General features: G+C 39.2%; 1 protein-coding gene across 1 annotated transcript in view; it reads right to left on the bottom strand.

The window, feature by feature from the left end:
- Nucleotides 1–1,815: 1,815 nt before the first annotated feature.
- thsd7aa (thrombospondin, type I, domain containing 7Aa) overlaps nt 1,816–26,837 on the bottom strand; it is a 205,390-nt gene continuing 180,368 nt past the window's right edge. Inside the window, exons 21-28 of the mRNA XM_041808955.1 lie at nt 23,193–23,338; nt 21,543–21,717; nt 18,091–18,264; nt 17,886–17,981; nt 14,896–14,978; nt 7,146–7,359; nt 6,520–6,607; nt 1,816–2,316 (exon numbers count right to left, since the gene is read on the bottom strand). Coding sequence (XP_041664889.1) covers nt 2,229–2,316; nt 6,520–6,607; nt 7,146–7,359; nt 14,896–14,978; nt 17,886–17,981; nt 18,091–18,264; nt 21,543–21,717; nt 23,193–23,338 — 1,064 coding nt within the window. The 3' untranslated portion in view covers nt 1,816–2,228. The remainder of the gene's footprint in view (nt 2,317–6,519; nt 6,608–7,145; nt 7,360–14,895; nt 14,979–17,885; nt 17,982–18,090; nt 18,265–21,542; nt 21,718–23,192; nt 23,339–26,837) is intronic.

The raw sequence follows: 26,837 nt of genomic DNA, 5'->3' as shown, positions 1-26,837 counted from the left end.
TTTGTTTCATGAAATATTTTTACTTTTAATTAAGTTTTTCTTTCTGTTGACCACCATTCTTTTTTTCTGTTACAACAGTTTGTTTCACACAAAGTTTAGGATGTAACTTTTCATGTATGGGTTAAATGGTATTATTAACATGATATCAGTATTATCAGATATCAACTTAAAAAGTTAAATTGGCAGCTATGAGAATTTCTGCCCATGCTTCCATCTACACCTGCCAACAGAATTAGGAAACCCAGAGAATGGGCCCTCCCCAGATGTTATTGATGGATATCAGTGCGTGTATGGTGGACCAGTAGCACTGGTGCTAGCATCTTGGCTAACAGTTAAGGTGTGTAGACTTTAGACTTTAATCGGGTTCTGATATTCACATTATTTATTTGTGCCTCTTTTAACCCCCCCCCAATTTTCACCTTTTCTTTGCCCCCTTTTGTAACAATTTAATTATTTTTGCCTTAAAGTTATTTCAATTTCTTCTACTGATGTTTGTGCACATCATGGTTTAGCTACGAAGTCTGACAATACTCCCTAAATGGTTGAGTCAATGTGCCTATTCACATTGGAAACATTTTCAAGAAAAAGGTAATTCTGGTTATAAGAAAAGATGTTACATGCTATATTTTACTCCAGCATTAACAGATAAAATTTAGTTTCTGTTTCTTTGATTAGTGTGGATATTATTGAAGTAAAAAAATTGCCTAAATGTGGTTATCACAGATTAATTTTAAAATTGACCTTGTTAATGGGCCTCCATTGACTGGGCCCCAGAAAGCTCAACCCCTTATCTCCCTTTATGGGTGGCCATGCTTACAGCAAATTTTGTGGTTTAAATCATGTATCAGCCTTAATGGTGCTTGAGAAATTCAAAAAAGAATTTTGAGAAAAAAGCTGGGGAAACTGACGTCATTTTGCCTTGTTTCATGGTGGCAAATTGTAAACATCGTGTTGATAGTCCAAACCTTTCTATCCAGACATGAACTGAAGTAAAGTTTTGGCTTCGATAACATTTCTATAACATAATATGGCTATAACAATTAAATCCTGTTTGCAAAGAGAGATCTACATCTAGATCACTGGTTCCAAATCAGGGCTCCAGGCCTCCCTGAATGATGTTGAAATGTTCATGAAACTGGGGAATATAAAAATCTTTTCTCAGAATCTTTAAAGTCCAGTTTGAACATTGATTTATCTTTAGGTTTTGCACTGTTTTGTTTTTTTTTCTTCCTGGATCACAGCTTAAGAGTGTCACAATGGGTGGGATTTTTATGATAATACATATCAATAATTTACAAAAGTAAAGGATCATGATCTTAAGCCACAGTCAAAAACGTTGTAGAATAAATAAATTCAGGCAGAGTTCGGGACGTGTAGCTGTACATACTAGAAAGGTAAAGTTAAGAAGACAGAAAAAATCCTATTTACATTGCGTCCCATCATATCACACCGAAGAGGTAATAAGAGAAAAATATTAACAAACATTGGTGAGTTCCTCTGAGAAAAAAAAAAAAAGAAAAATCTACTTTTTTACATTTCTAGCACAAGACTGTACACCATCTTGTATTGAGAGAGGCAGTTTCCTATGGCAAAGCTAGACATAAGTACATATCATGCTGCACTAATATAGTGCAAAATTATGCCTGAAAAACTGAGAAGGGAGAGGCAGGCAGAGGTGACGGCGGCTCGGGGATTCATCACACTTTTCTTCACTGTTTTCTTTTCATGTGAGATGAACCGAGACCACAACATCACCAAGGAATTTAAATATTCTTCATGGGACAGAGAGCGACGTTTCCTACTGAGATGATCCCATTTAGTAACGATAAAAAAACAACAAAAACATCGATGAAGATTTGTGCTTTCAGAGCAAAATCTTTGTGACCCTCCCCACGCCCGTGGTTGGGATGTTAGCGGCAGTATAAGATGGCAAAGAAGCAAAGGCAGACTTCCAGAAGAAGACAAAGAATTCATGAAGGCTCTTGTGAAACAAAAAAAGTATCAAAATATAAAATAAAAAAAAGGACGGGAACATCAAGGCTGCGAATGGACATGGATTCAGTGAGTTGAGGTTTCTCTTCCTGGCAGAATCGTCTCGTCAGCGTGTCGAACCTTGAAGTTGAACAATGCCCAGAGGCAGCCCTGACATCAGGAGGTTTCAAAGGAAACCCAGAGTGTCCTGCAGGAGGACGAAAGTCTGTAGGTCAACGTGGTCAGTGGGAAGACGTCTACATGTCGGCGTCTCCGTCGTAAGCCAGAGTCAGTGGCTTCAGTCTGTTGTTCATCTGTCGGCGTTGCGGCCTCTTTGGCTTTTTGCTGCAAAAAAGAAAAAAAAAAAAAGACAGATCAAAGGTTAGAAGAGCAGGGATAGGAATGTTTAAGCTCAGCTTTTGTTAACATAAGAGACTGAGCAATATTGATTTTTCCGGGTTAATACTGATAAAGTTATTGGTTTTCATCAGAGTGATAACTGATACAGAACTGATGTAGGCTATAATAGACTCCTATTATAATAAAGTGACAAGAAAAAGTATTCCACCCCTTTGATGTTTTACCCTTTCACTGGTTTTATAAATCAATCATGGTCAACATAGTTTGACTTTTTGACAAAAAACAACAAAAAAATCCTCTTCAATGTCAGACTGAAAACAGATTTCTAAAAATATAATGTCAATCCAAAAACCTGGAGGACAGTTTATTTGGTCTGCAACAGAACTCTGGATCTGGAGAAGATTTATCTTCCAGAAACACAATGGCCCAAAGCATACAGCGTAATCTACACAGAGGTAGTTTAAAGACAAAGAGGTGAATGTTCTGGAGTGGCCAGGTCAAAGCTCAGACCTCAATCCAACAAACAATTTTAGGCTGGACTTGAACAGGGCAGTTCACATATGATCCCCGTCTAACCTGACAAAGCTTGAGCAGTTTTGCAGGAAGAAAAGAGTAAAAATTGCAGCAAATCAAATTGACCATGATTGATTTATAAAATAAATAAAAGAGTCAGACATCGAAGGGGGTGAATTTTTTATAGGCATTTTTTTATAGGCAATGTATAACTCTTTAAAGTTATGACCAGAGCTGGGCACATATCCATTAATTTGTTGATGATTATTTATCAGTTTTTAAGTTTTCATTAGTTTGTAATTTGGAGGTTAATTTGAAAAATGATTATCAAAGCCTTAACTTTCCTTCCATTAGCACCATTTTTGCCACTTAAATTCAGCTTAATTGTGTGTTTTGGATTCACTCAATTTTTTAGTTTATAGAAGTAGGAGGATCCAAACCCTGCTCCTACTTGTTACAGACAGACTGAACAAGATGTCTATGTAGGTTTCTCATTCATCCAGGTCATGGTTTTCCATAGCTTTATCTAACAGGGCCAGCTGGATTGGTTGAGGTTTCTAAAGATGGGAAACGTCTTCAAGAACCTCAACCAGGACAGCTGTCCCCTTTGGATGAAGCTTTGGTTAACCTGAACAAAACCAATACGCATGATAGCTTATCCCATAACTGGAAAAAATGCCTTCAACATAAAATGCTTTGGGGACTTTTATTGTGAAATGCTGCTTTACCTATATAAAGTTAGGTACTTCCAGAGCGCTACCAGAGTGAAGACAGTGATATATCAGAAAGTTTCTATTATTTGTACATTTTCAGTCATCATGGCCTCACAAGAATACATAAAAACATATTTATGTCGTGAGCTCTTAAATGTTTTCCAGAGCTGTAGTTTGGAAATACTTTTTATAACAAATGTGTTAAATGATCACATTCACTGGTACTCTTGAAAACGGAACAGAAAGACAGAGATGGATGTAACATGAAATGAGTACGAATGAACACTAGATAGCAGCAGAGGTCATAAAACATAACCATGAGCTGAGAGCATCTGCAGAGGTTGTGAAGCCTTTTATATCCTGATTCAGGCATTCACAGTAAAAATGAGCCGAGGTTTAGCTTCTTTTGTTAAGGGTTGAAATAAGGGTTGAAAAACGTTGCATGCCTGCACTTCAGCATCTTAAGTAAAGATCACTTGTTTATTGCTTATCATGTCTTTAGCTGGACGCCCTGATTTTCAATGGCTTAAATAGGCTTTTGTTTTGTTTTTTAATTTTGAAGAAATTATGAAAAGAGATGACAGATGTTTAAAAAAAATGCTGACAAAATTAAGAAAACAGCCATTATTTTAAAAATGCATACATGAAACTAGTTCAATTTAAAATAAATACATAGTTGTCAAGGGTGATTTATGTTGAATGTAAGTTGTTTGTGAAACAACCTGTGGCACTGTGATTTGGGGGATTCCATGCTAAAAGTTTGGGGACTCCTGGTCTAGAGTGTAGCCAGCCTTCAACTGTTTCTCCAAAATTGACCACCTAAGTTAAATTTTTTATGTACTAGAGGCATATTCCAATCTGATATTGTACAGAGGGGAGAATTCATGCAGGCATGTCAGATATTACAGATGTTCCCATAGGAATAAATGGACCCTCTGATGGATTCATCTCCAAACTCTTAAGTGTTAATGAGGCGTGATGTTATCTCACCATAAATGGTCTTACTTGTAGTTGTTATTGCGGTGCATAGGAGCAGAGTGCAATCATAACTTCAATGCATGACTGCTGTGAACACAGGAAGATAACATCTAGAGTATAAATCAAGTGTGATCAGCGGTTCAAACCCCTCTGCCTTACTGTGCTGTATCAGGATAGCTCACCTCCGTGGAGTGATGCATTGAAAAGCTCAGGCACTGGATGTGTTTGGGCACAGTGAATGTGAGGCACAGAGAGACAGGAGGGAGCTGACTATCTGATGAGAGTTTCAAAGTGAGGAGGAGGGGGTGGCAGAGACTGCAGCTCCTGCTGGGGCTGCTGCGGATGTTGTTGTTGTTGTTGTTGGTGGTGGTGATAGAGGTGGAGGTGGCTGAGCCGCTGCAACTTTTCTTGCTCTAGTTGCTGGCAGGCGGGGCAGACGTAAGGCACAGTGTAGCTGTTTGGGTCCACCCAGTAAACCCCGTCTGGGGGGGGACTGGAGCTCGACTTGCAGCAGCGGCAACAACCACAATGACTGAGAGGGGAGGGGGGGGCGTGAGGGTGGAGGTGGAGACAAAAACGAGAAATGAACTGACAAACGATGAGGGAACAAAAAGTTAAATGAAAAATTATGGAAATGAAAAAGCTGTGAAGTAATGGAGGTTGGAACCATGGTTAAATTATTAGGACTAGTCCACAAGTACATGTTGTGGTGTGTATCCCGCATCCAATAACTAATCACTGAGGAAGACGGGGCACACCAAAGAAGGCCGCAGGGAGGGCAAGGCTTTGTCTAGTCTCAGGTTGTAAAATTTAGATTTGCTTTCATTAAATAAATTGTGATTAACAATTTAAACAAAAGTCTGGTAAGAAAAACATGTGGACCTATTTTCGTATGGTTTTACCAATGGATAAGAGCATTGCAACGTGACTTCCTGCTCTCCAGAGCAAGCATCCCATTTGAGTGAAACACACTCTGTCTGCAGGCAGTAGATACAGAAGTGATAGAAAATGATAGCAAAGCAAATAATCGCTATTGTGATGCATTTTGTAATTTTCATAAACCCGTAATTAACAAGGTTTCCTTCCCCTAAATTGACAAAGCCGTGTAAAAAAGAGCTATGTAGCTTTAGGCAGAAATTAGGGAGGATTATAGTGGTCAAATGTTGGAACAGTGCTGTGTTTATACTGACTTTAAGGCTGTGATCTCTCATCAATGTATTAAACCTTTACTGGGCACTCATTGAAATACTTAGAAATTAAGTTTGAGATACTCTGGGCTATTGATGATTAGCTAATCCCATCCGAACGCATTCATAGAAATTTACACAAAATGTTGACGTGACTGCTGAGGGATTGAACCAATGACCTTCCTGCTGTGAGACAAGCAACTCTACCTACTAAGCCACTGTCTCCTCAGACACTAAATAGAAACTCAAACATACTAGCTGCTTAATTTTATACTGTGACGATCCCAGTTCTTACTGAGAAATGGCATATTCTTATGCCTAATTCACCTGCCATTGGATTTGGGCTCTCAAATACTATTACTATTAAATACTATTAAATTTCAAGCTTTTAAATTGTGAATGACCCCATGTTTCCCATTCACTGCCATCCACTTTGATGGAAATGTTTTCACCCAGAAAGGAGTAGGGCTGGCATTGGTTGGCCAAAGAACCCGGATGGATTGCCCCTCAAATAAATAACTAAAATGTTTGTTGTCAATCTTTTATAACTTATCACTAATTCAGATATGTGAAAGTGGGTGAAAAAAAGAGGGGCCCAGGTTCATGAAATCCCCAAATTCCCCTATTCAAGTGACAGACTGATTGTTTATCTTCTCAGGAAACTGGTTGGTCTTTTCTCCATTACCTCACTGACAAAAACATAAAAGATGACATAAATGGTGACAAATATGATGATGAAACTAAACACATACAAAGGACACAAAGTGGAGGCATATAAATCAGTGCAGGTACATTACCATGCTAAGTACGTCATGGAGATTATAAAGACAAGCAGAACGAAGGCTCCTGCTGCAACACCGTACACCCAAGTCTTCAGCTTCCCATCTGCACAGTCAAACACACAAACACATTAACTGTTAACCGCAGGGGCATACAGTATGAAAGTTAACTTCCTGGAGTAAGCTGTAGGGGGCAGTAGAGTTATTCAAATAGCACTGCTTCTGATTGAGTCATTTTTGTGACAGTTTTGTGTGGTCACAATGTTTACATTTTGTATTACACTAATGACAAGAATGCAACCACATATAATAATGAAGCATGCACATTACCAGAATGGTTGGAATACTTACTGTTCATTTCTTCCTCTGGCTTGCTGTTTCTGTCATCTTTTTTTGTGATTTCTATTTTTGCCCTGTTATAATTACTATTTTCATCCTCTCAGCAATCACACTGTTCCTGTTCTAGTTCAACTCCATTTTAATTTGGTACCAATTAAAGGGATCATTGAATTTCTTTTTCCTTTTCATAGAATGGGCCATTTTTTACTCCTTTATTTAAAAAAAAACACAGTGTTGTGTTATTCAAAAGTATAAAAATCAAAGTAAAGCCTTCATCTTTCACAGACTGCATTATTGTGTCTCACCTGGACCGAAAGGCTGAAGGAACCAGGTGCGTCCCGCCCTTCCTGGCGTGCTGGCTTCAGGCATGGATGGGTTAAAGGCTCGGATGGTTTTGACGTCAGCCTTGTTGTCTCCTGCTGTGGGGATCTCCAGCACGGGGATGACTGTGCACTGATCCAACAGGCCGTCAGACGTCATGACTTCAGTGTAACCCTCCTCACAGCCGCACACGCCCGCCTGAAATAGGAAGAGAGAGGTTTAAAACATGATGTACAAAAATTAACCTCTGTATGCTTGCCAGACAGGCTGTGACGTTGTACTTTAGGGATACCTTAAAATTCAGATTTGAAGCAGTTCTAATGTTAGCCATGTACATCAGCCTAATTTATCACATTAGCAACCCATTAGCATTACTCCTTAATAAGTCAGCATGTCTCTTTAGTACTGTGCCTTACCTCCTGGGTGACATTATATGAATACATACTCTCTTTTTTCATTTTCTTCCTCATTGTAAGTCATTAACTTCTTCTTTCCTCTTCCATCATTCAATCCTGATTTTTACATGACCTTCTTCTTCCCTGTTGTGTTATAATGTGATAATCATTCCTGCTTTCTTTAGCTACTATGGCTCTGGTTAATGGCCATAGTATAATGCTGCTATAATGCTCTACTACCTGGATGTAAACAAGCAAATGGATATCAGGAAGCTGATGCTTGTTGTTGGTTTTGTTTATTTGCCAGTTGAGATTTGACATCATGATGAGAAATTGGATGCAGGTGTGTGGTCATAGGAAAACGAGGCGGTAGCTACGGGCGGGGTTGAGTTGCACAGTGAGATGATACCTATGGCTTCTGCTTAGTGTAGCAGTTAGCTCAGATGTAGCTTTAGTATAACGGAAGGTTTACTGAAACATGACCAAATTTCTTTATCAGGAGTAAAGAGCCTCACTGTAAGCTCCCAAATGCAGAGAGACACTACACTTCATTGACAAAGATGTCTGACAGCAGACTGCAGGACTGTAGCTGAAATGAGGTCTTCATATTGTACAGAAAAAGAATAAATTAAGTCTACACAGGCTCAGTTAAAAAGTTGTGAGCCACCACAGTGGGATTACACAATAACTTGTCGACCGTGTAACCCTCTGCAGATTAACATTTGTTAATCTGTCTTCAGTTCCTTTAAACCCCTTTGCTATTTTTGTCCATCAGTCTTCTGTGAACCAGCTGTTTGGTTGACACCAAATTCGGAAATTACTTTTCTCCCCCAGACCAAGTGGAATACTGTAAAATTAAAAAATAAACAGGCAAGTGACTTTATAATGTTTCATTAAAGACAATTCATACACACATGAAAACGTCAAGCATCCTCCATGTTTGTTTCCTTCTTAAGTCAGGTTTAACGCTGTGAGTTCCTGCAAACTCTACAAATGGCCCGCTGTCTCGCAGTCTGGCTGTCAACTACTGCCAGGGTTTTATGCTTCTGCAAAGTTTTCAGTTAGTGGAAACTGACAGAACACTGGTTCGGCCAAGAGGAAGCAGTGGGGTGTTTTCTGTGATACAAATGTTATGAGAAAGAGTTGACCATTAAGGCTAATGACCTTTACCTGTGACCTTTGAACTCCAAAATCTCATCAGACCTCCCCTGAGTGGGAGTAAACGTCTAAGCAATGATTAAATTCTTGAGAAAGTGCATTTACAAGAAAGTGATACACATGAGCCCCAGGCATGAAAATTGGTTAAAAGTGTCCTTGTGCCTGCCTTCCATGATTTTTAAAATCAGTTAAGATTAGAAAGCCATCCAAAGTGTGGCCACTACAGGTCTTAAATGTTTAGAAAATAAAACTGTTTGCGGCTAGCATAATTCTTCACGGTCCTTTGACAGGTTTGAAACTTATCTCAAGACCATTTTAATCCTCGTTTTGAAGAAATGCCTCCGTAAGGAAAAGCTTTCATTCATCCGGATTATTGTTTGTTATTTCTGCCCTGCTGTGTGTCATGACATTTCCTAAGATTGGTTTTATTAATTCATTTAAATCCTCTTATTTTTGTCTGGGGTTGTATTTGATCATTGTTGCCTGGTTGTTTTTTGGATTTTCCCCAAAAACCCTTTTCTTGATGCTCTTTGAATGGAGGCACTTGACTTGTGGTATTCTCCTGTCTGACAGCTTGTTTCTGATGTTACAAATGCAAAGTTATGACCATGATAAAGACCAAATTTGTTTAAAAACTGATATAGCATCCATAACAGCTATGAACAACAAGGCATGCCTCTCAGAACCAGACCAATTGTCTTGATCAGTCATCTTGGGTCTTGATGGTTCTGCCTTCATGATTTTGTCATTGTGGTTATGTCTTGATGGTTTGGTTTTGCCATTAAAATGGGTCTTGATGGTCTTCTCTTGATTGTTTTATTTCATCTGGTTGGTTTTATCTTAATTGTTTGGTTTAGTCTTAATGGTTTGATTTAGGCAAGCCACACACTAGACGATTTTTTAATCTGAAATGATTTTAAAACCGTGGGAGACCACAGACTTCAGGACAATTTCCAAAGATTTTTTATCTTTAATCCTCTGAACGCACACACTAGATGACTCAGCCAGACTGTCAGATCACTGGAGACCACACACCTGCTGACCTGCCTACGACCTTGCATGATCACATGACTTCAGAAAAACAAAACAAAACATGGATGTCTGTCGATACTGTCTTGCTGTCTTTCTACAACAGGCTGTCCTGGCCTGTGTTACAGGTGCAGCAACAATCATAAAACAGGAAAAACACTCAGGATGAAATCCTGGCTGGAATTAAGGTACAGTTGTGTTTATGGTTGTGAGCGGTGAATGTACATATGAGTTGTCTAGTGACGCTACATGGTGTACTTGATCTCATTGATTGTTGTGGGTACTCAATCATCGGCACTACGACATAGAACCGTAAATATCAAACATGTTTGATATTTATGATTCAGGTCCTGGGAGGCTACGCGGACTACTCAGACAAACAATCATTTGTGACGAGGCTCCAGTCGGTATACGATCCCACAATTGTCGAGGGAGTCGTTTCTTGGCTAAAATCGGGCTTAAAATCCTGTAGCGTGAGGCCAAACTTAGTCTTAATGGTGTGATTAAGTCTTAATGGTTTGGTTTAGTCTTAATGGTTTGTTTTTGTCTTAATGGTTTGGTTTTGTCTTAATGGTTTGTTTTGTCTTAATGGTTTGTTTTTGTCTTAATGGTTTGGTTTAGTCTTAATGGTTTGTTTTTGTCTTAATGGTTTGGTTTTGTCTTAATGGTTTGTTTTTGTCTTAATGGTTTGGTTTTGTCTTAATGGTTTGTTTTGTCTTAATGGTTTGTTTTTGTCTTAATGGTTTGGTTTAGTCTTAATGGTTTGGTTTAGTCACATTGGTTTGGTTTGTCACATTGTTGTTGTTTTTTTTTTTTTTTTTTTTATTAAGCTATTTTTACCTGTCAGGATGGCATAGTCTTGATGGATTTGTAAAGTCCAAATAGTGGTTTAATCTTAATGGTTTGGCTTAGTTTTGATCGTTTCGTTAAGTGTTGATTGTTTGGTTTAGTCTTAATGGTTTCGTTTGGTCTTGACGGTTTGTTTTTCATCTTGGGGGTTTGGTTTGACTTGAATGTTCATCTTGATGGTTTGGTCTTAATGGTTTGGTTTTGTCTCAATGTTGTTTTTTTAATTTTTTTTATTTCTAACCGTCTGGATGGCTTTCTCTTGATGGTTCAGTTTTGTCTTAATAGGATTCTCTTGATGTTTCATCTAGATGGTTTGGTCTTGATGATTGGGTTCAGTCTTGATTTTTTGCCCTCCAACTTCCTGGATGGTTTAGTCTTGATTGATATGTCTTGGTGGTCATGTTGGTCGTGTCTTGAAGTTTGGTTTGTCTTGATGTTTTCTGATTGTCTTGATCGTTTTGTTCTCTTGGGTTGTTCATGGATCTCGATGATCTTGTTATTATTATTTTATTTTGTCAATGGATTGTTTTAATAATTCTTTTTTGTCTTGATGATTTTGTTTTAATAATTCTTTTTGTCTTGATGGTTTTGTCTGGTGGGTGACTGGTGCAGTAGGTAGAGTTGTTGTTCGACTAGATTCTCAAGGTCATGCCACATTCATATGCCACTGCAATTCACTGTTGTGTAAGTGGTGTGTGAATATGTAGTAGACACATATTAACTGGGATCAGCTAACACTAAAGATCATTCTACATAGCAGCCTTCACCATCAGTGTATGAATGTGGAGCGAATAACTGTGAATGGGTAGCTTTGACCTGTGGTGTAAAGTGCTTTGAGCAGATGACTACAGAATTGCTATAAAAGCTCAAATCCATTTACCATTTAAAATTTAGTTTTGATAGTTTTGTCTAGATTATGTTGTCTTGAGCTCTTATTGCCTTCAACATAAATTTTGTATTTCCTGGGACACATCCAAACAAAAACTATCCAACCAATCCGACTTCTATCGAAGTCGAAGTTAGATTGGGAGTTTGTCCAGGATCAGATCTCAAGATTAAAATACTTCTTCCACTCGTGATGTTCCCTCTCTAAGTCAGACTTGTGTTAAAAATACTCAATCCACAGTTCAGGCAAAGTTCTCACAGAGTTTTCACAAAGTTAGGAATTGGTCTCAGTTACAAGGATTTTCAAACATTATCTATATACTAATAAACATTTTTTTTCCTTTTCACTGTTGCAAGAGAAGAGTTTATGGTGTGCAAGCAAAACTGTTGATCCAATGCAGGCACAGTAGTTTTCAATGAGAGGCTTTTGAGTATAGCTGCAGACAGGAAATTTCACACGGGACTTCTAGAGGTTCTGTTCTGGTTCTGGTGAATACATGAGATGCATTCAATGGTATCCATATTTGAATGTCCCAAACCAATATAAATCAGTTTAAATGCATTCTATATATGGGCTCCTTCTTTACATCTCACAGGCCAAAGCAGTCTGTTTTGTGACCTGAATATAATGTGGTGAAATGGACTTGTATCTTCTAGGATTTATCATGTGTGGTTTCCCCACTGATAAACAAAAACAAGAGAGTAGATGCTCTTTGTAGTGATGTCTAAATGAAATCCATCCAGCATCTTTATCAAATCAAAAAGAGTCTTTGAAAGCTTAGATCTCATTTAAAAACAGCTCAGTAACAGCTCTACATGTTGATGTTTTGTTTGACAGGCTGTGTGTGTTAGATTGTGTACAGTAATGATGTGTTTGTTATGCATTTTTGTGCCCCTCCTCCACATTACTCCTCTCTCTCATCCTGACTCCATTCATCACCCTGCAGGGGGTCCCCGTCTCCCCGACAATCTCTGGAGGATAATCGTCCCCAGAAATCCCCGCCGTGCAAACAGAAGCAGCAAACGTCCAACAGCAGCCCGAGCCAGAGATGAGGAAATGATCATCTACATCTTTTTGGTGGCAAACAAAGAAAAAAGATGAGGTCTACTACACCCTGCTATCATTTTATGTATAAATCTAGAGTCTGTCTCTTATGGGAGCAGTCATACTGTTCATTCATATGCTAGATGAATGTACTCATCCTGCAGGCATCTCTATCTGCCTTCTAGCAAACACGTCTCTGAGTCATACAACCACATGCTAAAACAAACACTTTCATCTCCAGTTATCTGATGTGTAATGCTTTTGGTGTTTAGCTAAACTGAGAAAATATCTTCTTCAAAACACGGCTGGATGTTGTTTGAGGTTTTACAGTGTGATGCTATGGAAACAAAACATTAGTAAACAAGCATCGCTGACTCACAGTTTCAAGCCTCGGCCATTCTAAGTGGGGTTGCAGCTCTGATTCATCACCGTTTCCAACAATTATAATTGTGACTGAGAACAAATGGAGGTTGAACTGTGTATTGACCATATTTGAAAGACTACATTTTAAATGTGGGGGGGGGGGGGGGACTGAAGATATATGCTGATGAAATTTAAAGGAGAGATTGAACAGATTTTTTCCTATAGAGCTGTAGGGAGAAAGAGGACCAAGAGCACTGTTAAAACTGTCTGAACAGGAGTTCAGAGTAGACAGATGACTAGAAAAGCGCTATACAAGCTCAAGTCCATTTACTTCCTCCCCCTCCATCTGACATTTACACATTGTTAGAATCACGTGACTGCAAACAACCCATTCATAGCTTTCATGTGATGTCACACACTCGCCCTCATGGGTGGGATATGCTTCCGTAAATGCTGGACACTAGAGAGAAATTGATGGTCTCAGCAAAGGACTGATTTTGCTGAGTAGTGTCACATGATGATTTTTGGCAAATTTAACAGTGTATAACCATCCTGGCAGCTAAAATAGCTTCAAGTCAAGAGAAACTGTAACAACTGTTAAAACGTCAAAATCTATACTGTTCAAATAAGAAGCATTCATCAAACACACCTGAGTTTGGGTAAGACAGCAGCCAGGTCGGGGCTTAAACACTGTCTGCCATTTGGCAATTCCTGCTCTACAAGATGAACAGATTTAGTTTTTTTCTGTGGACTTTCATCTTCTCTAATGAAAGCCTAAGATCGTTTTTTCCTCGTGCCTCTGTGTTGTGTTCCTAAAATACAGCAGCAGCTGCTGTTTAACCTGCAGTGCTGTGGTCCAGGTGTGTTCACTGAAGATAATTGGAAAAGATTAACAACAGGTGCCAACACCAGCAGAGTCAGATTATACATCTTTCTGCTCTCTTCTTTCTCTGTTCGTCTCCTTTTTTCTTTTACCTTTAACTATCCAGATGCACTGCTTTCATCCCAACAGGAGGTCTGGGGCTCAATCTGGCCTTCAGCACACCTTCAATAAACGAGGTCTAAGGCTGCAGCTCTTGGGCTCTGAGCTGCTGATTAATTCTTAGCAGTTTTAGTTGAGTTGGACAGGTGCACGGCTTCAAAAACTGTCCAAGAAATCTATGGCAATGGAGCCAAAAAGAACTGAGCCAAGAGAAGAAAGATAACCTAATGAAGCAGGAAGACATTCACACTGCCTACAAAGACAAAGTACATTCAGTGGTGTTACACCGAGTTTCCTGATCAGTAGCTCTTTGTTCTGGTGTTTATGAAAAAATATCAACTGATACTTTATCAACAGGGTTCATACACTCTTTCAAAGGTCAAATCCAAGCACTTTTCAGGTGCATTTTCAAGCTTTTCCAACACCTTACAGCTGTATACATCTGTATTAATGTAAGCATACACCCTTTTATACCTTAACATAAAATGCAGATATTTTGAAAGTAATTTGTCATAGTAGCAGCTTATACAGATGGACAACAAAAAAAGGGAAACACAAAAAGTCAATGTGAATATTCATAAAATATAAATTAATTTCAAACAGTTACTGATGAAAATATCCAGGAAAAATGACATGCCAAAGAAGGCATTTTTTCATAATAATTATTCAGGTTGGGAAACAAGATGAAAAAAAAAACCTACCTGTTAATGATTGGATGTTTTAGATCGCTCTTGCATATACCCCTTCTAACCATGTTGAAGTAACAATAGTAAGGACACAATGTTACCACAGCACACTGGAAAGGCATTGGTGAAAGTCTATCAGACATTTTTTTATGGGGATGGGGGCCTCTTTGATTGGTAGGCCAGTGGACCAATCAGAGAGCCAAAAAGAGACAGGAACTTCGCTGTCCTCCTTAGTGAAAAAAGGACGCTGGCTAAAGCTGCACAAGATCTTATGGATGGAAATGCTGCCAACCTAAGAGCTGACTTGATTTGGTTTGGCTCATGACTCTGTTTAAAACTCACCTCCGTGCACAGAGAGCGTGGTTTGGTGCAGGGCGGGTCACATGATCTGTCAGACATCGGTTTGGCTGTTGCCGGGCATCCACCTGCAGAACAAACAGTCAAAAATGAAGCATCAGAGATTTAGAGCTGTTTTTCTGTCACTGCAGGATGTATAAAAATCTGTTCAAGCTTTGCTGTTGGTTCATCAATAAAAAAATAAGTGCAGCAAAAATAGATTTCCAGAGCAGGAACAATGGTGGCCCATTTTTAAATCTGCTTTTTGTACACTTTTTTTTCTTGAGCTGGAGGGAGTAAGTGTGACAAGCAGCACTCATCTCTGTTCCCGTTCCTCTCAAACAACACTCAGTCAGATTCAGCTTGTTACAATGATACTCAGCATGTATAGTGATGCTGAAATTTGACAAAAACTCACTTTGAAAAGCATTAAAAATTCCTCTTAAATCCCCAGAAGAATGTAGGCCATTTTTTTATTTCTCCTTTAGCAGACATGTTTTATAAAGGATGAGGGTATTCAGGGATCCAGGACTGATTGAACAGCCATGAAATGTTATTTACTTTCCTCATTATGTTGTGATTTACAGCATTGAAGCTTAGACCGCTGCCATTCTCTTACCCACACAGAAGCGCTATGGTTATATAAGTGAAGCATATGTGACCAAAACAACCATGAGCTGGTCGGCACTGTGACGCTTTCTGTTGACAAACAGCAAAAACGTGATTTTTTCAAACCTGATGGCCTGATGGAGCATTTCTCTTTAGAATTTTTTATGTTTGTACATGCTTCTTGCATGTAAAAATATCCAAATTAGGTTCACTGGAGGCTCTAGGTTGGCTTAATGTATACATATTGGTGTAGGTTGTTGTCTGATGGCTAGATTGAGCAGCAACCTGCCAACGTTTTACCTTCCTTCCACCCAGTTTCAGCTGGGACGAGAACTACCACTAACCAACAATGGTTAGCAACCTTGCTAACCATTATTGGTTGCTGTTTGTCTCTATATGTTTATGCTAATCTTGAGCAGTGATGTTCCTAGTTGAACAATTTAATTTTCAAAGCCACAGGGTCGTTGTGTAAGCGGCAATGATGTGAGCCTGATATACTCCTTACAGCATGGCTAACATTAGCAGCTAGTTCCACCAGCCTTTGTTCCTCATTGCTGATTAATATCGTGCTTTGATATGTGGATTCTTTTCTCTTTGGTTGAGTAGTTATAAATGAGTACAACCCTCAACAACCTAAATACCACTTTGTTTACATTTTCTACTTCAAAAATGGTCAGACCGCGTGTCAGACGGGGAGCAGGAAGTGATTTCTGCATGGAGAAGTGCTATTCAGTGCTTTCTACCATTGTCCTTACTCTCACTGTCACCACAAAGGTTTATTTACGTAAGTGTTTCCATTAAAAGCATGTTTAAAGCAAAATGAGGGAGAAAAGCTGTTAAAGATGCTCTGCTAGCCTCTTAGCTCAGTACAAGACTCCTCTACATATTCAGCAAGAAAGGTGAGATGCCTGACCTGGTGTTGTTCCTGCCCAAAATATGTCCACTAGACTGAGAGAGGAGAGGATATCTTGATGGTCTCCTGATCAACCAATCTTTGCTATCCTGCTAGCCCTGAGGACAATATTGATCAGGCCCCTATGTAGTGTCCTGTTTGGGTCTCATATATGTAGAGGTGATGGCAAAGGATCATATAAATATGTATAGGTTTCTACTGTTAGACCCTAAGCCATGGAAAAAGACTGAAACAAAGGTAAGAGCTTTCATTGCATCAGCAATGTTAATAGGTAAACATGAACAAGGGAACTTACATTGGAGAGGAACTGACATTCTCATTCAATTTCAACATACATCATTTCATCTGCAGCAGGATTTTCATTCAGTCATTTATCACCTGGGTTCATGTGGGGTTTACTTGAGGGGAAGACTGTGTTGCATGAGGACAAAATAAGCTGGATAACGTAGACCGACAGCACGAGTGACACTGATCCAAGCAGCAGACATCCAGAGAAACCACGAGTCTGCAGAAACATGGTAATCTACCAGACTTTCTGGAATAATGATCAGGGTGGCGTGCTTGGAGAAAGAGCAAGCTTGTTCTGAATATTTATGAGTGGGAATGCAACTGCTTGGAAGGAAACATTTTAAAGAAGGAATAAGATGCAGCGTGCCAATCAGAGCCGCCCCACATAGGCGCACCATCTGGAGCAGTGGGTGAGCTGATTTTATCGCTCATTTAAACCCTGTGGCGTCTGCTCAGTTGAACCAGACAATGACATGACTCTGGGTCATAAAAGCGATCCCCGATGAGAGGAAGTCATTCTTACAGATATGGTTTCCCACCTGAGAAATGATGCTTCATTGAAGTGGGGAACAATGTTATCAGAAGCGGGCTTAACCCCGACAAGTGATGGGCAATGGGATTAAACACTCACTGTGGCACTGCTGTGGATTAAACACTCATCTGCTTACAGCTTCCTAGAATTCCCCGTCAGCTAATGCTTGAAAGCTATCTGGGATCCTCTGGAGGCAGACAGGTTTAAGTAACCTCATTCACACTATCGCTACGCCCTGAGCAGCTCATCACCTCATGTGTCAGAGTTTCAAGACAGCTGCTCGGCTCATTTAGGTCACATCCGGACGATTTGACTCGAGCCCAGATTACAGACGGGTTTGCACAGGATGTTAGGGGATTCATGGTGTTGTAGCGTCTAATTTCACATGAACAGTTTCATTCCCTTAAATGAAAACTAACACCCAATGGATACATTCTAAAAGCTTTAAAGGGAGAGAAGTGAATGAAAGAGTTGGAGCAAGACTTAAAATGTGATGTCACCAAATACATCCAAGCCATGAGGATGTTTCTTCACTCATTCATTATTTGCCGAATGCAGCTCAGGCTGGCAACACAAGAGACGATTTTCAAATCCTAACTGATTCACAGAGAATTAACCCTTTGAAAACAAAGAATGAAGTTTAGTCATTCTTACCCGTGGTATTTAGTCCATCAGATCGCTGACACCAGACAAGTCGAGACGACCCCTTCCATGGTCCAGTCCTCCACTTGTACTCAAAACACTGACCGTCTGCAGAAAGAGCGAGGTCACATTTAGATTTATTTAAACCTTTACCAGTAATGTGAACATCAAAAATCTGCCTTTGCCTTTTATCAAACAAGGACCCTGTCTGACTGACCTGTACATGGCCGAGCCTCCAGCTCCTGTTCTGGACACTGCAGCAGGTTCTCAGGGTCCTGAGCCACCACAGCTCGTGATCGGACCTGGACTGATCCAAAACCCAGGTCGTCCCCGCTAACACAGCTCAGCTGACACGGACTCCACACGGTCCAGTCTGTGAGGTAGCACTCTCCTACAAGACAAACAGTAAGTTCAGTTCAGAAAGACGTATAATCGTTGTGCAGGGTTGAAGAGACTCACTGTTAAAATGCATGAAATAAACAGCACAGATACTTGCAGTGTGAACTAAAAGATATTTATTTTAAAATCACATTTTTTAAGGACTGTCAACTGGATTTTTCAGTCTTCATCACTGTGATGAAGACAGAAAAATCCATCCACAAGAGGAAATCATGACATCCTAGAAAGTATATGCTTACAAATCTATAAAAAAGTGTTCTAGTTAACCCTTTAACAGGGAAAGGAATCACATATGGTTACTTTGATATGACTTCCTCCCCTCAACTCTCTGTGATACAGTAAAACCAGAATGATTTTTCTCAGCCAATCAGTGGAGATCACTCAACATCTCAGAAAGTGGTATCACAGCATCCTAACTAACCATGATAAACTAATAAACTCACATATTTCACAGGTAATCAGTAGTTCTTCATGTTGTGATACATTCTGTTTGCAAAAGACTTCATGCAATTACTGCAGTTTTAGTGTGAAAAATGAAAGAACCTTATTTGGACATATGCCCGTTAAGGGGCATTAATGTTGACAAATGGCCAACACGCCTAGCAACCATACTAAGGGTATTTTCTCGAAAATAACTTATCAAATATAAAAGGGGTTCCTCATTTTTTTAGCAATCCCCCCCATGACTCATAACTGAGTAAGACATTTTCCTTGCATGAGTTCTGCATTTGTGAGCCTAATTAAATTATTATTTTACTGGGACTGATCAAAAAGAAAATAAGTTATCATTACCATCTAAATTTAGAAGAGACATTTCTGTCAACCAGGGCTACTAAACAGCTGTTAGGGTGGGCATATTGATTTGCTGTAATTTTGTTTACTTAACAATTTTGTAATTCATGATGTTGTTAAACTTGAAATTTTTGTGTTCATGTCAAAATGTATGAATTCTAAACTCCCAAATTCTGAGTTTGGTTTTTGTGAATGTATAAAATTTTTAATAAAAAAAAATTACAAATCTTCTTACCTTGCTTTTTTGTATATTAGCCCCTAACGCACTGTAATACATTATGTTTTGAATCATGATTTAAAAAAAAAATGTATGTTCATCAAATTTTCACAACATCAGAGCAGACAGGAGCCTGTGCGTCTCAAGATCTTTGGCGCCCCAGGTTCAGTGTTAAACCACTAGCATATAGTAATAATAATAATAATAAGAAGGAGAACTTATTATTATTAATATCATAATTATTATTTAAGATATACTACTCTATAATGTAGTTTTAAAGGAATAATTATCAAATTGGAATGATTTTGTTCATTTTTATAACATTATAACAGTATCATTACACCTATGTAATGTTTGCTTTTTTTTAATTTCACTTTGAGCCTTATTTCTGCTTAAATCTATTAAGACATTCAACATTTGTGATTTTTTTTACGTCTTATGATGGCATTAGGATGGAAAAACACATGGTATGACAGCTGAATATATGTTATTTTTAGTATTGTAACTGTATACCAGTTTTATTCTACCTAAATTACATAAATTATTTTTTATTTTTATTGTGAGTCTCATCACTGCTCAAGTTCACTCAGGAATTCAATATTTGTAATTATTATTTTTTTGTCATACCTTAAAAATAATTATGTGTATGAGATACATATTTATTTTTCCATTAAAAATGTTTAACAAATATTTATCTTTCCATAAATAATATATTAATATACCTACACTTATGGCCTTGATTTTCACCATATTAATGTAAACTATATAGAGAAATGAAAAAATAGAAAATATAAGGGATGTCCACCAATAATATTCTAGGGTTTAAATTTTGAATTTCGAAGTATTTCAGAGAGTGCCTGATCAAGATTTGACAGCCTAAAGACAAAATATCTCTAGTAGCAACAAATGATACATGATGAGCTAAAGACCTTTGGCCAAAGTACTTTGGAAACATATAAAGTCAAATGCATACCATTATTTTAAGCCTCTGCAAAAGATTTTGAGATGCTTTCTTGATGACATACGTTAAAATGTCATCCTTTCTTATTGTTAGATGTTGTACACTCAGAAAAGGTCAAAAAACACTGCAGTGACATCAATACTCCTGTTCCCACATATTTTCCCAACAAATGCCTCCTGATCCATTTCTCATAACAACTGTCTGCCTGAAGCAAAGTGAAGAATATCTGTGAACTAGGTCACAATGCGTTGTTTAAATCATCAGAGCCGATGATGTGAGCACATTTCTGCACGGTACATTAATAAGATCTCCGGTAATTAATCTTAGTTATGTAAAATCATGGTTTTCATAAAAACATCTATTCACTGAGATAGAGATCATATTTAAAACGACGTCTCACTGGACACAGTCTGTTTCCTTTTGACCTCTGCTCCTCTTAAAGCCCATTAAACCTAATTATGGGCTGATTGTGCCCACCCACAATCCACCCTGTAGTACTCTGTGAAGTACACACGTTAACACAGATTTTTCTATAAATACTGTACACAGGAGCAGCTGCAGCCTGGTATCAGCTCAAGCCTTTCACTCAGCTACAAAAACATCCATTATGAGCTGTGTGAAAGCTCTCTGCAGCCTCCCACCTGTGGACATCAGCGCTGCATTGTGTGCCACTTTGTAAAGCTCTTCAAACTCCTTCAATCAAACACACTTGAGGATAAGAGCCTCACCTGGTGGCTCTTTGTTGTTATTGTGAAACCTGGGCTGAGCAGCACTGATCGAAGAGAGAGAGGCAGACTGAATACTGTCATGTTACAGTATGTGCTTTTATTACTTGACTGTTGAATTTTAAAGGTAGGAAGCATTGACAGTTTGCAGCTCTGAATCCTTACGCCATCTTTTCCTTAACTTGGGGTCTTTTCTAATGGGATGCCAATTGGCAGATCTACTGTGCAACCCAGAGGATGAAATAAGATGCGCTGCATGAATATGACAGTTCCAAAGGGGCAAGAAATGTTATAAATGACTTTACAACTCTACTAGCTTATGAATATTCTCTATGCAGGCATGACTACTTTCACATCTCCTGTACACCACGCCTTAGGTCACATAATTCATGCCCGAGATCACCTCAACAAGCAGACTTGGGCACAATAGTAAACATATCGGTATGTAGGTCTCAACAAACTATAGATAAATTTATAGTTAGTACATCAGGTACGTACATCAGATAAGCTTTATATGGGTTGGTTTGCTGCTCCAAAAATCAGCCTTTCTCTTTCTGTTTCAGTCCACTTCTTACCTGGACAGGGAACAGTACATTCCTCCTGCAGGATGATCTGAGGGTCTCCGTCCACTGTGGGCTCCAGATCTCCACACAGCTCGTCATCCACCAGGCTGCTGTCTTGCTGACCTGAACCATCCGAGACGAAGCACGATATGTTTCTGAAGCGTAGGCCTTCCCCACACCTCGCACCCTGGTGGAAGAAAAACATATGCTAGGTATTACCCTTTATTAACTTCTTTAAAAAACAGAGTTTTTCAACATTTTTTTAACTTACTTTTTGCTCAGAAAAAGGAGACAATTGGCTTAGTGATTAGCCTATGCTGTACTTTTTGATCCAAATAAAGGCCGGAATCAAACAAAGCAACCAAACATGGAAAATGCTCAATATTTTGTAAAAGATTTTAGATTTATTCATATTTGTGGCCATGATCATTAAGTTCGATGAGTTTTTGGGAAGACTATTATTTGGTTTTGCTTATAACTAGGTGTCAGCAGCATAACTGATGATTTTATGCTTGGAGCATATACACGAAAAGAGTAAAGGACCTAGGATTGAGCCCTGAGTAACACCATTTGTGATAATGCAAAGAGAACTTTTTCAAGCAAGCCCCCTAATAAAATGAAGCAAGGGTGAGCCATTCTGAAAATGAAGTATGTAATTTTGAGGAACAATCTCCATGAGCAAATAGGCATCAGTGATAACTGTGACATTTTCTATCACTATGAATATTGCAGAGGCAGAGAGAGACAGGGCAACCGAAAGTGGTGGTAATGCCCCAAAGTCTTTGATGCCAAATGCTGTTATACAGGAAGAAGAAGAAGCTGCTGCTTGGTTTCCAAGATGCAATGTTAACAGACAGACTGGACACCTTGTATCACACCTTTACAACATCAATATAAACGTTGCATGGCGCTAAGCAAGCAAAGCTTCATTGTGACTCTTGTGTTGAAATACAGACTTATGTATTGGTGTGCAATTCTGATATTTCATCAGCCAGTTTGGCATCGGCCTTTTTACATCAAGTCCTGCCTGAAGCAGAGGCGAGTCAGGAAGATATTAGGGCTTGCCGATCTCTAAAAGTTTTCAGGAGTGCATGTGGAAAAAGACGCAGATATTCTAGGACCCAAGTTCCGAATCGGTAACATGCCAAAGTAGTCTATAGAGCTCAACAGCGAGGTTCCAGAGGTCAAAATCCTATTTGTTTGCTCTTTAGTGGACTTCGTTGTTGGCCAGAATTTCATAAACATCAAAGGTGAGCTATCTGAGCGTGATATTATGGTATGTGGTCATGCAAAAGACACAAGTTCATTGGATATTTACCTTGCTTTGGGGAAACATGCTTTATTGAATTTTTTGGTGCAGACTTGTACCTTCACCTTTTACTGTTTTCCATTTTTCTTTGAATCACACGTTTTATAGTCACATGTTTTTTTTCAGGTAGCTGGTGGACTTGGTTCTGGGATCAGAAAATATTGATAAAATGATTTTCTGAAATGTCACAGCAGGATTTGACGGATGAAATTTACAAGCAGAATCAGAGCTGCCTAAAAGTGTGGGGTCACAGTTGAGTCTTTACTGTCCTCATATTTAGGAAATCAGCTTAGAGATGACTGGTTGATTGTAATGCAGAGCTCTGACAGACAGCAGGATGGAGGCTGACTGACCTCAGACTTGCACTCGGACCAGGCGCTGTATTTCCAGCTGTAACAGGGCTTCACCAGGCACGGCTTCCACTGCTCCATCTGGGATGGGCACGGCCTCCCGTCACCCTGGGGAGCCTGAATCACTGTCCGCCTCCTCCACAGCTTGCCTGCAGAAGAGATGATAAGGAGAAAAAAAAGGCATCATTTATTCATGAGGACATTGACTGGAATGCTGAAACTTGACCGCTCCATAGCCTGAGCCTTGTTAAGATCAGGCAGACGACCGGGTCAGAGCAGCTGGACGGCTGCGGATGTGTAAAGTGGTTTGGAATATGATATTCTCTGTCAAGGTCACCCTTGGGTGCTTCACCTCTGGAGCCACAGAGGAATCAAAATTCAAGTGCTGGCCTGCATGAATAAATGAAGGTCAAGCTGAAAAACATTTGGGAGAGTGGAATCATTCTAGCTTATTTGATAATAATAACACAATGAACAGTTCTACAGTTCTAGCTCAATAGTTTTAAAATCGGTTAAATGGATATGACACCAACTTGCACAACAAGGTGCTTTACCCTTTTAACAGTGTGACCTGACTGGACATGACACAAATGAGCTTCAGCATCAAAATCAGCTTGATTCCAACTGTTGTGTTCCAACATCCTGCATGTAGTACAATGCAAATCAGTGCAATGTGACACACGTTTCTTTCCCCATCTCTATTTTAATCCCTGTCACTCATGTTGTGATGGGTAAAGAGATATAAGACAGCTTAAAAGTGCATACTCTCTCAATACATTGTTACCTCAGCCATGGGTGGGTTTGTTCTTTTGTTAGTTTGTTTGTTAGTTTGTTAGCAACATAACTCAAAAAGTCATGGACAGATTTTCATGACATTTTCAGGAAATGTCAGAAATGGCATAAGGAAGAACTGATTACATTTTGGGACTGATCCGGATCACCACCTGGACCAAGGAATTTTTTTAAAGGATTCTTTACAAGTGGGAGATAGGGCTGTTACCTCTTTACACCAGGAGATGGTGGACATGAGTAACTTCAATCCCAGTACCATGTTTTTGGTGTCTTTCTATTCAAAGTTTTGGAGTTTATAGAGTTTGAAAGACACACGCCCGTCTGAGGAGACGAGTCAGAGCGTAACAGAGAGACAGACAGCGAATTGTAGTGAGAATATTCACAATGCTGGAAGGAATAGAGGAATATTCACCCTATGCCATGACTTCCAGTTGTCTGGTGAGACCATGGGTGCTTGCGCCATGACAGTCCACATGTAGGGAAGCCAGTGCTTTGCCTCACCGTGTCTCCACCCCACTGGGGAGGGAGTAATCGGTGAATTAGATTTTGGGAGTGATCCAGATCACCGTCTGGATCCAGGAATGTTTTTAAAGGATTCTTCACTATTGGGAGCTAGGACTAATGGCGGAGGTCTGTGCTCTCTGAGTGCTTTTCTAGCACACTGTGCTTTTCTAACACTGTTTTTCAATAAAAAGGAGTAAAATGAGTGAATGTAGAAAATGACTCACTGATGTTGTGATCCTGGTTGATGTTACAGCTTTTACACTTTTCAGGAAATTCATATTTCATTATCTCTGAGTAAGTGACCCAGGTAAGATTAACCATTGAGATGAGACATTTTCTCAACAAACTCTTAAGATAAGGGTACTTCGGTTCCTGTTTAGAAAAAATATATATTTTAAAGGATCATAAGGAACTTGTGCTAACACACTGGAATGCATTAGTGCAAAAGCAGTGGAGGTGGATGCAGTTCCTTAAACGTTGGGTATTTTGCTTCATGTTTGGACTAAACCAGATTTTAGTTTGAAAAAAAAACATTAAACAATTACACAGGAAAAACTGGAGTGTTTAATTCTCAGTATTAAACATTTTAAAGCTGGTTTAAACCCCATAAGTGTAATTTTAACTCCATTCTGACTTAAATGGTCTTTAGTGTTGGAGATAATTGACAGTGTTGATCCATTTAGTGTTAACCACATACAGAGTCAATTGATCCGAGCTCTGCCAACTACAATTCAAATCTGGGGGATGTAGATTTCCAATCATGCCCTTGGCAGAGTGTTCAGATGTGTTTGGATGTTGCCTTTTGCACAGCGATAACTACTGGGATTCCTTTGCTCATTTTTTCTGATGGGTAATTGTTGTTTTCACCGTGGGTGAAGTTCGCCACTGAGTTAGTTGCTTCCTGTCTGTGGCAAGGGATGGTTTTCAGTGAAGCATGGAGGCAAATTCAGGAGACACCTGACTTTGCCTCAAGTGTTGAATATGAGGTTGAAATCTTTACAAAACAAAAAAAGTGCATTGAAATGAGCCGCTAGTTAAATCTATCAACATTTAAGATTTACACCCAAAGTGAAAGGAACACAATGGTATGTTAAAAGCACTCTCTTTTGGGGCTTTTCCACTACGAGTATTGGCGTGTCGAGCCAAACCAAGCCGTGCGGATTTCCTTTTCCATCACCAGTTTGGCCAAGCCAAGCCATACCCAAAGCAGGCCAGCCCCGCCACCAAGCACACTACGCTAACGTCAAAGCAGTTTGCAGGGTGCGATTTTCAGCCTAAAGGGAGATACATTTCATCCCTTCCTCTGCTCCAGCTGTCTGTTACTCTGTTACAGTGGTTGCTAAAGTCAGCATTCACTTTGGGACTTAAACATTTATGAGACAAGAACAAAACTCGAGATTTATGTGTATATTAAGGTTGCGCACAGCTGGAGCTCTCACACTGGCGAGTGAAATCAGGAAGGGCCAAGCACAGATCCAGGATTACACCTTTTTCTGCACCTGCTAATAACAAAAGTTTGTGCCTTTCCTTTTAACTTATATGCAGGAAAATTCTCTCCTTTTGGTGATAACCATGAATTGTTGTTTGTTTACTGATTGCGGAAAGAGAGGAAGAGAAAGAGCGAATGTGAAAAGAGCAGCATGCAGCACTGTCAGTCTACAATTTTTGCTTTAAAATGATGCAAAGTCAATCAGATCAGACAGTGTAGAGAGATCAAGGATGGCTCAAATCATCTCACCATCAGCCCTCAAATGAGTGGCTCAGTAGTAGCAGAAAACAAATCCCCTGCTGTGCTGGGCTGCCGTGCTGAGTCAAACCAAATCGAACTGAGCCGTGCCATGTAATGTGAAAAGCCCCATTAGGTTAATAATTAGAGAAAAAAAGATTTTCTTAACAAACTGCCTTTACTTCATAATTTTTCTTAAGATAATGAAACATTTCCTGTTTTGAGAGAAACTTGATTTTATTTCTTAAGGAAATAAGAAACTTATGGTAACAGCTTTCAGTAAGCCATGACAGAAAGGAACTTGACATGGATTTAAAACCATGCTTGGTGTCCCAACAGAAGGGAGCCAAAAATGTAAGACAGTATGGATCCATTATTTTACAGTTATCAGAACCTTTCCCAACTTTTGAGAGTAGATCTGCATATCATTGCATACCAAACAAACTGAAATAAGCTGGATTGCTTTATGGAGACACACCAAAATTGTATTTTACTTGCTGTTTGGATAAAACCTGCTTTTGAGCAGCAATATGAGTTGGAGAAAAACAGCCAGGTACAAATTGAAAACTAAGTTTAAACAGTCAAGATGACTTTTGACTTATGCCTTGAGCTGTCTGTGAGTTTTT

The sequence above is a fragment of the Cheilinus undulatus genome, linkage group 16 (assembly GCF_018320785.1).
Source record: "Cheilinus undulatus linkage group 16, ASM1832078v1, whole genome shotgun sequence".
Classification (NCBI taxonomy): Eukaryota; Metazoa; Chordata; class Actinopteri; order Labriformes; family Labridae; genus Cheilinus; species Cheilinus undulatus.
This window is presented reverse-complemented; position numbering and strand designations above follow the sequence as displayed.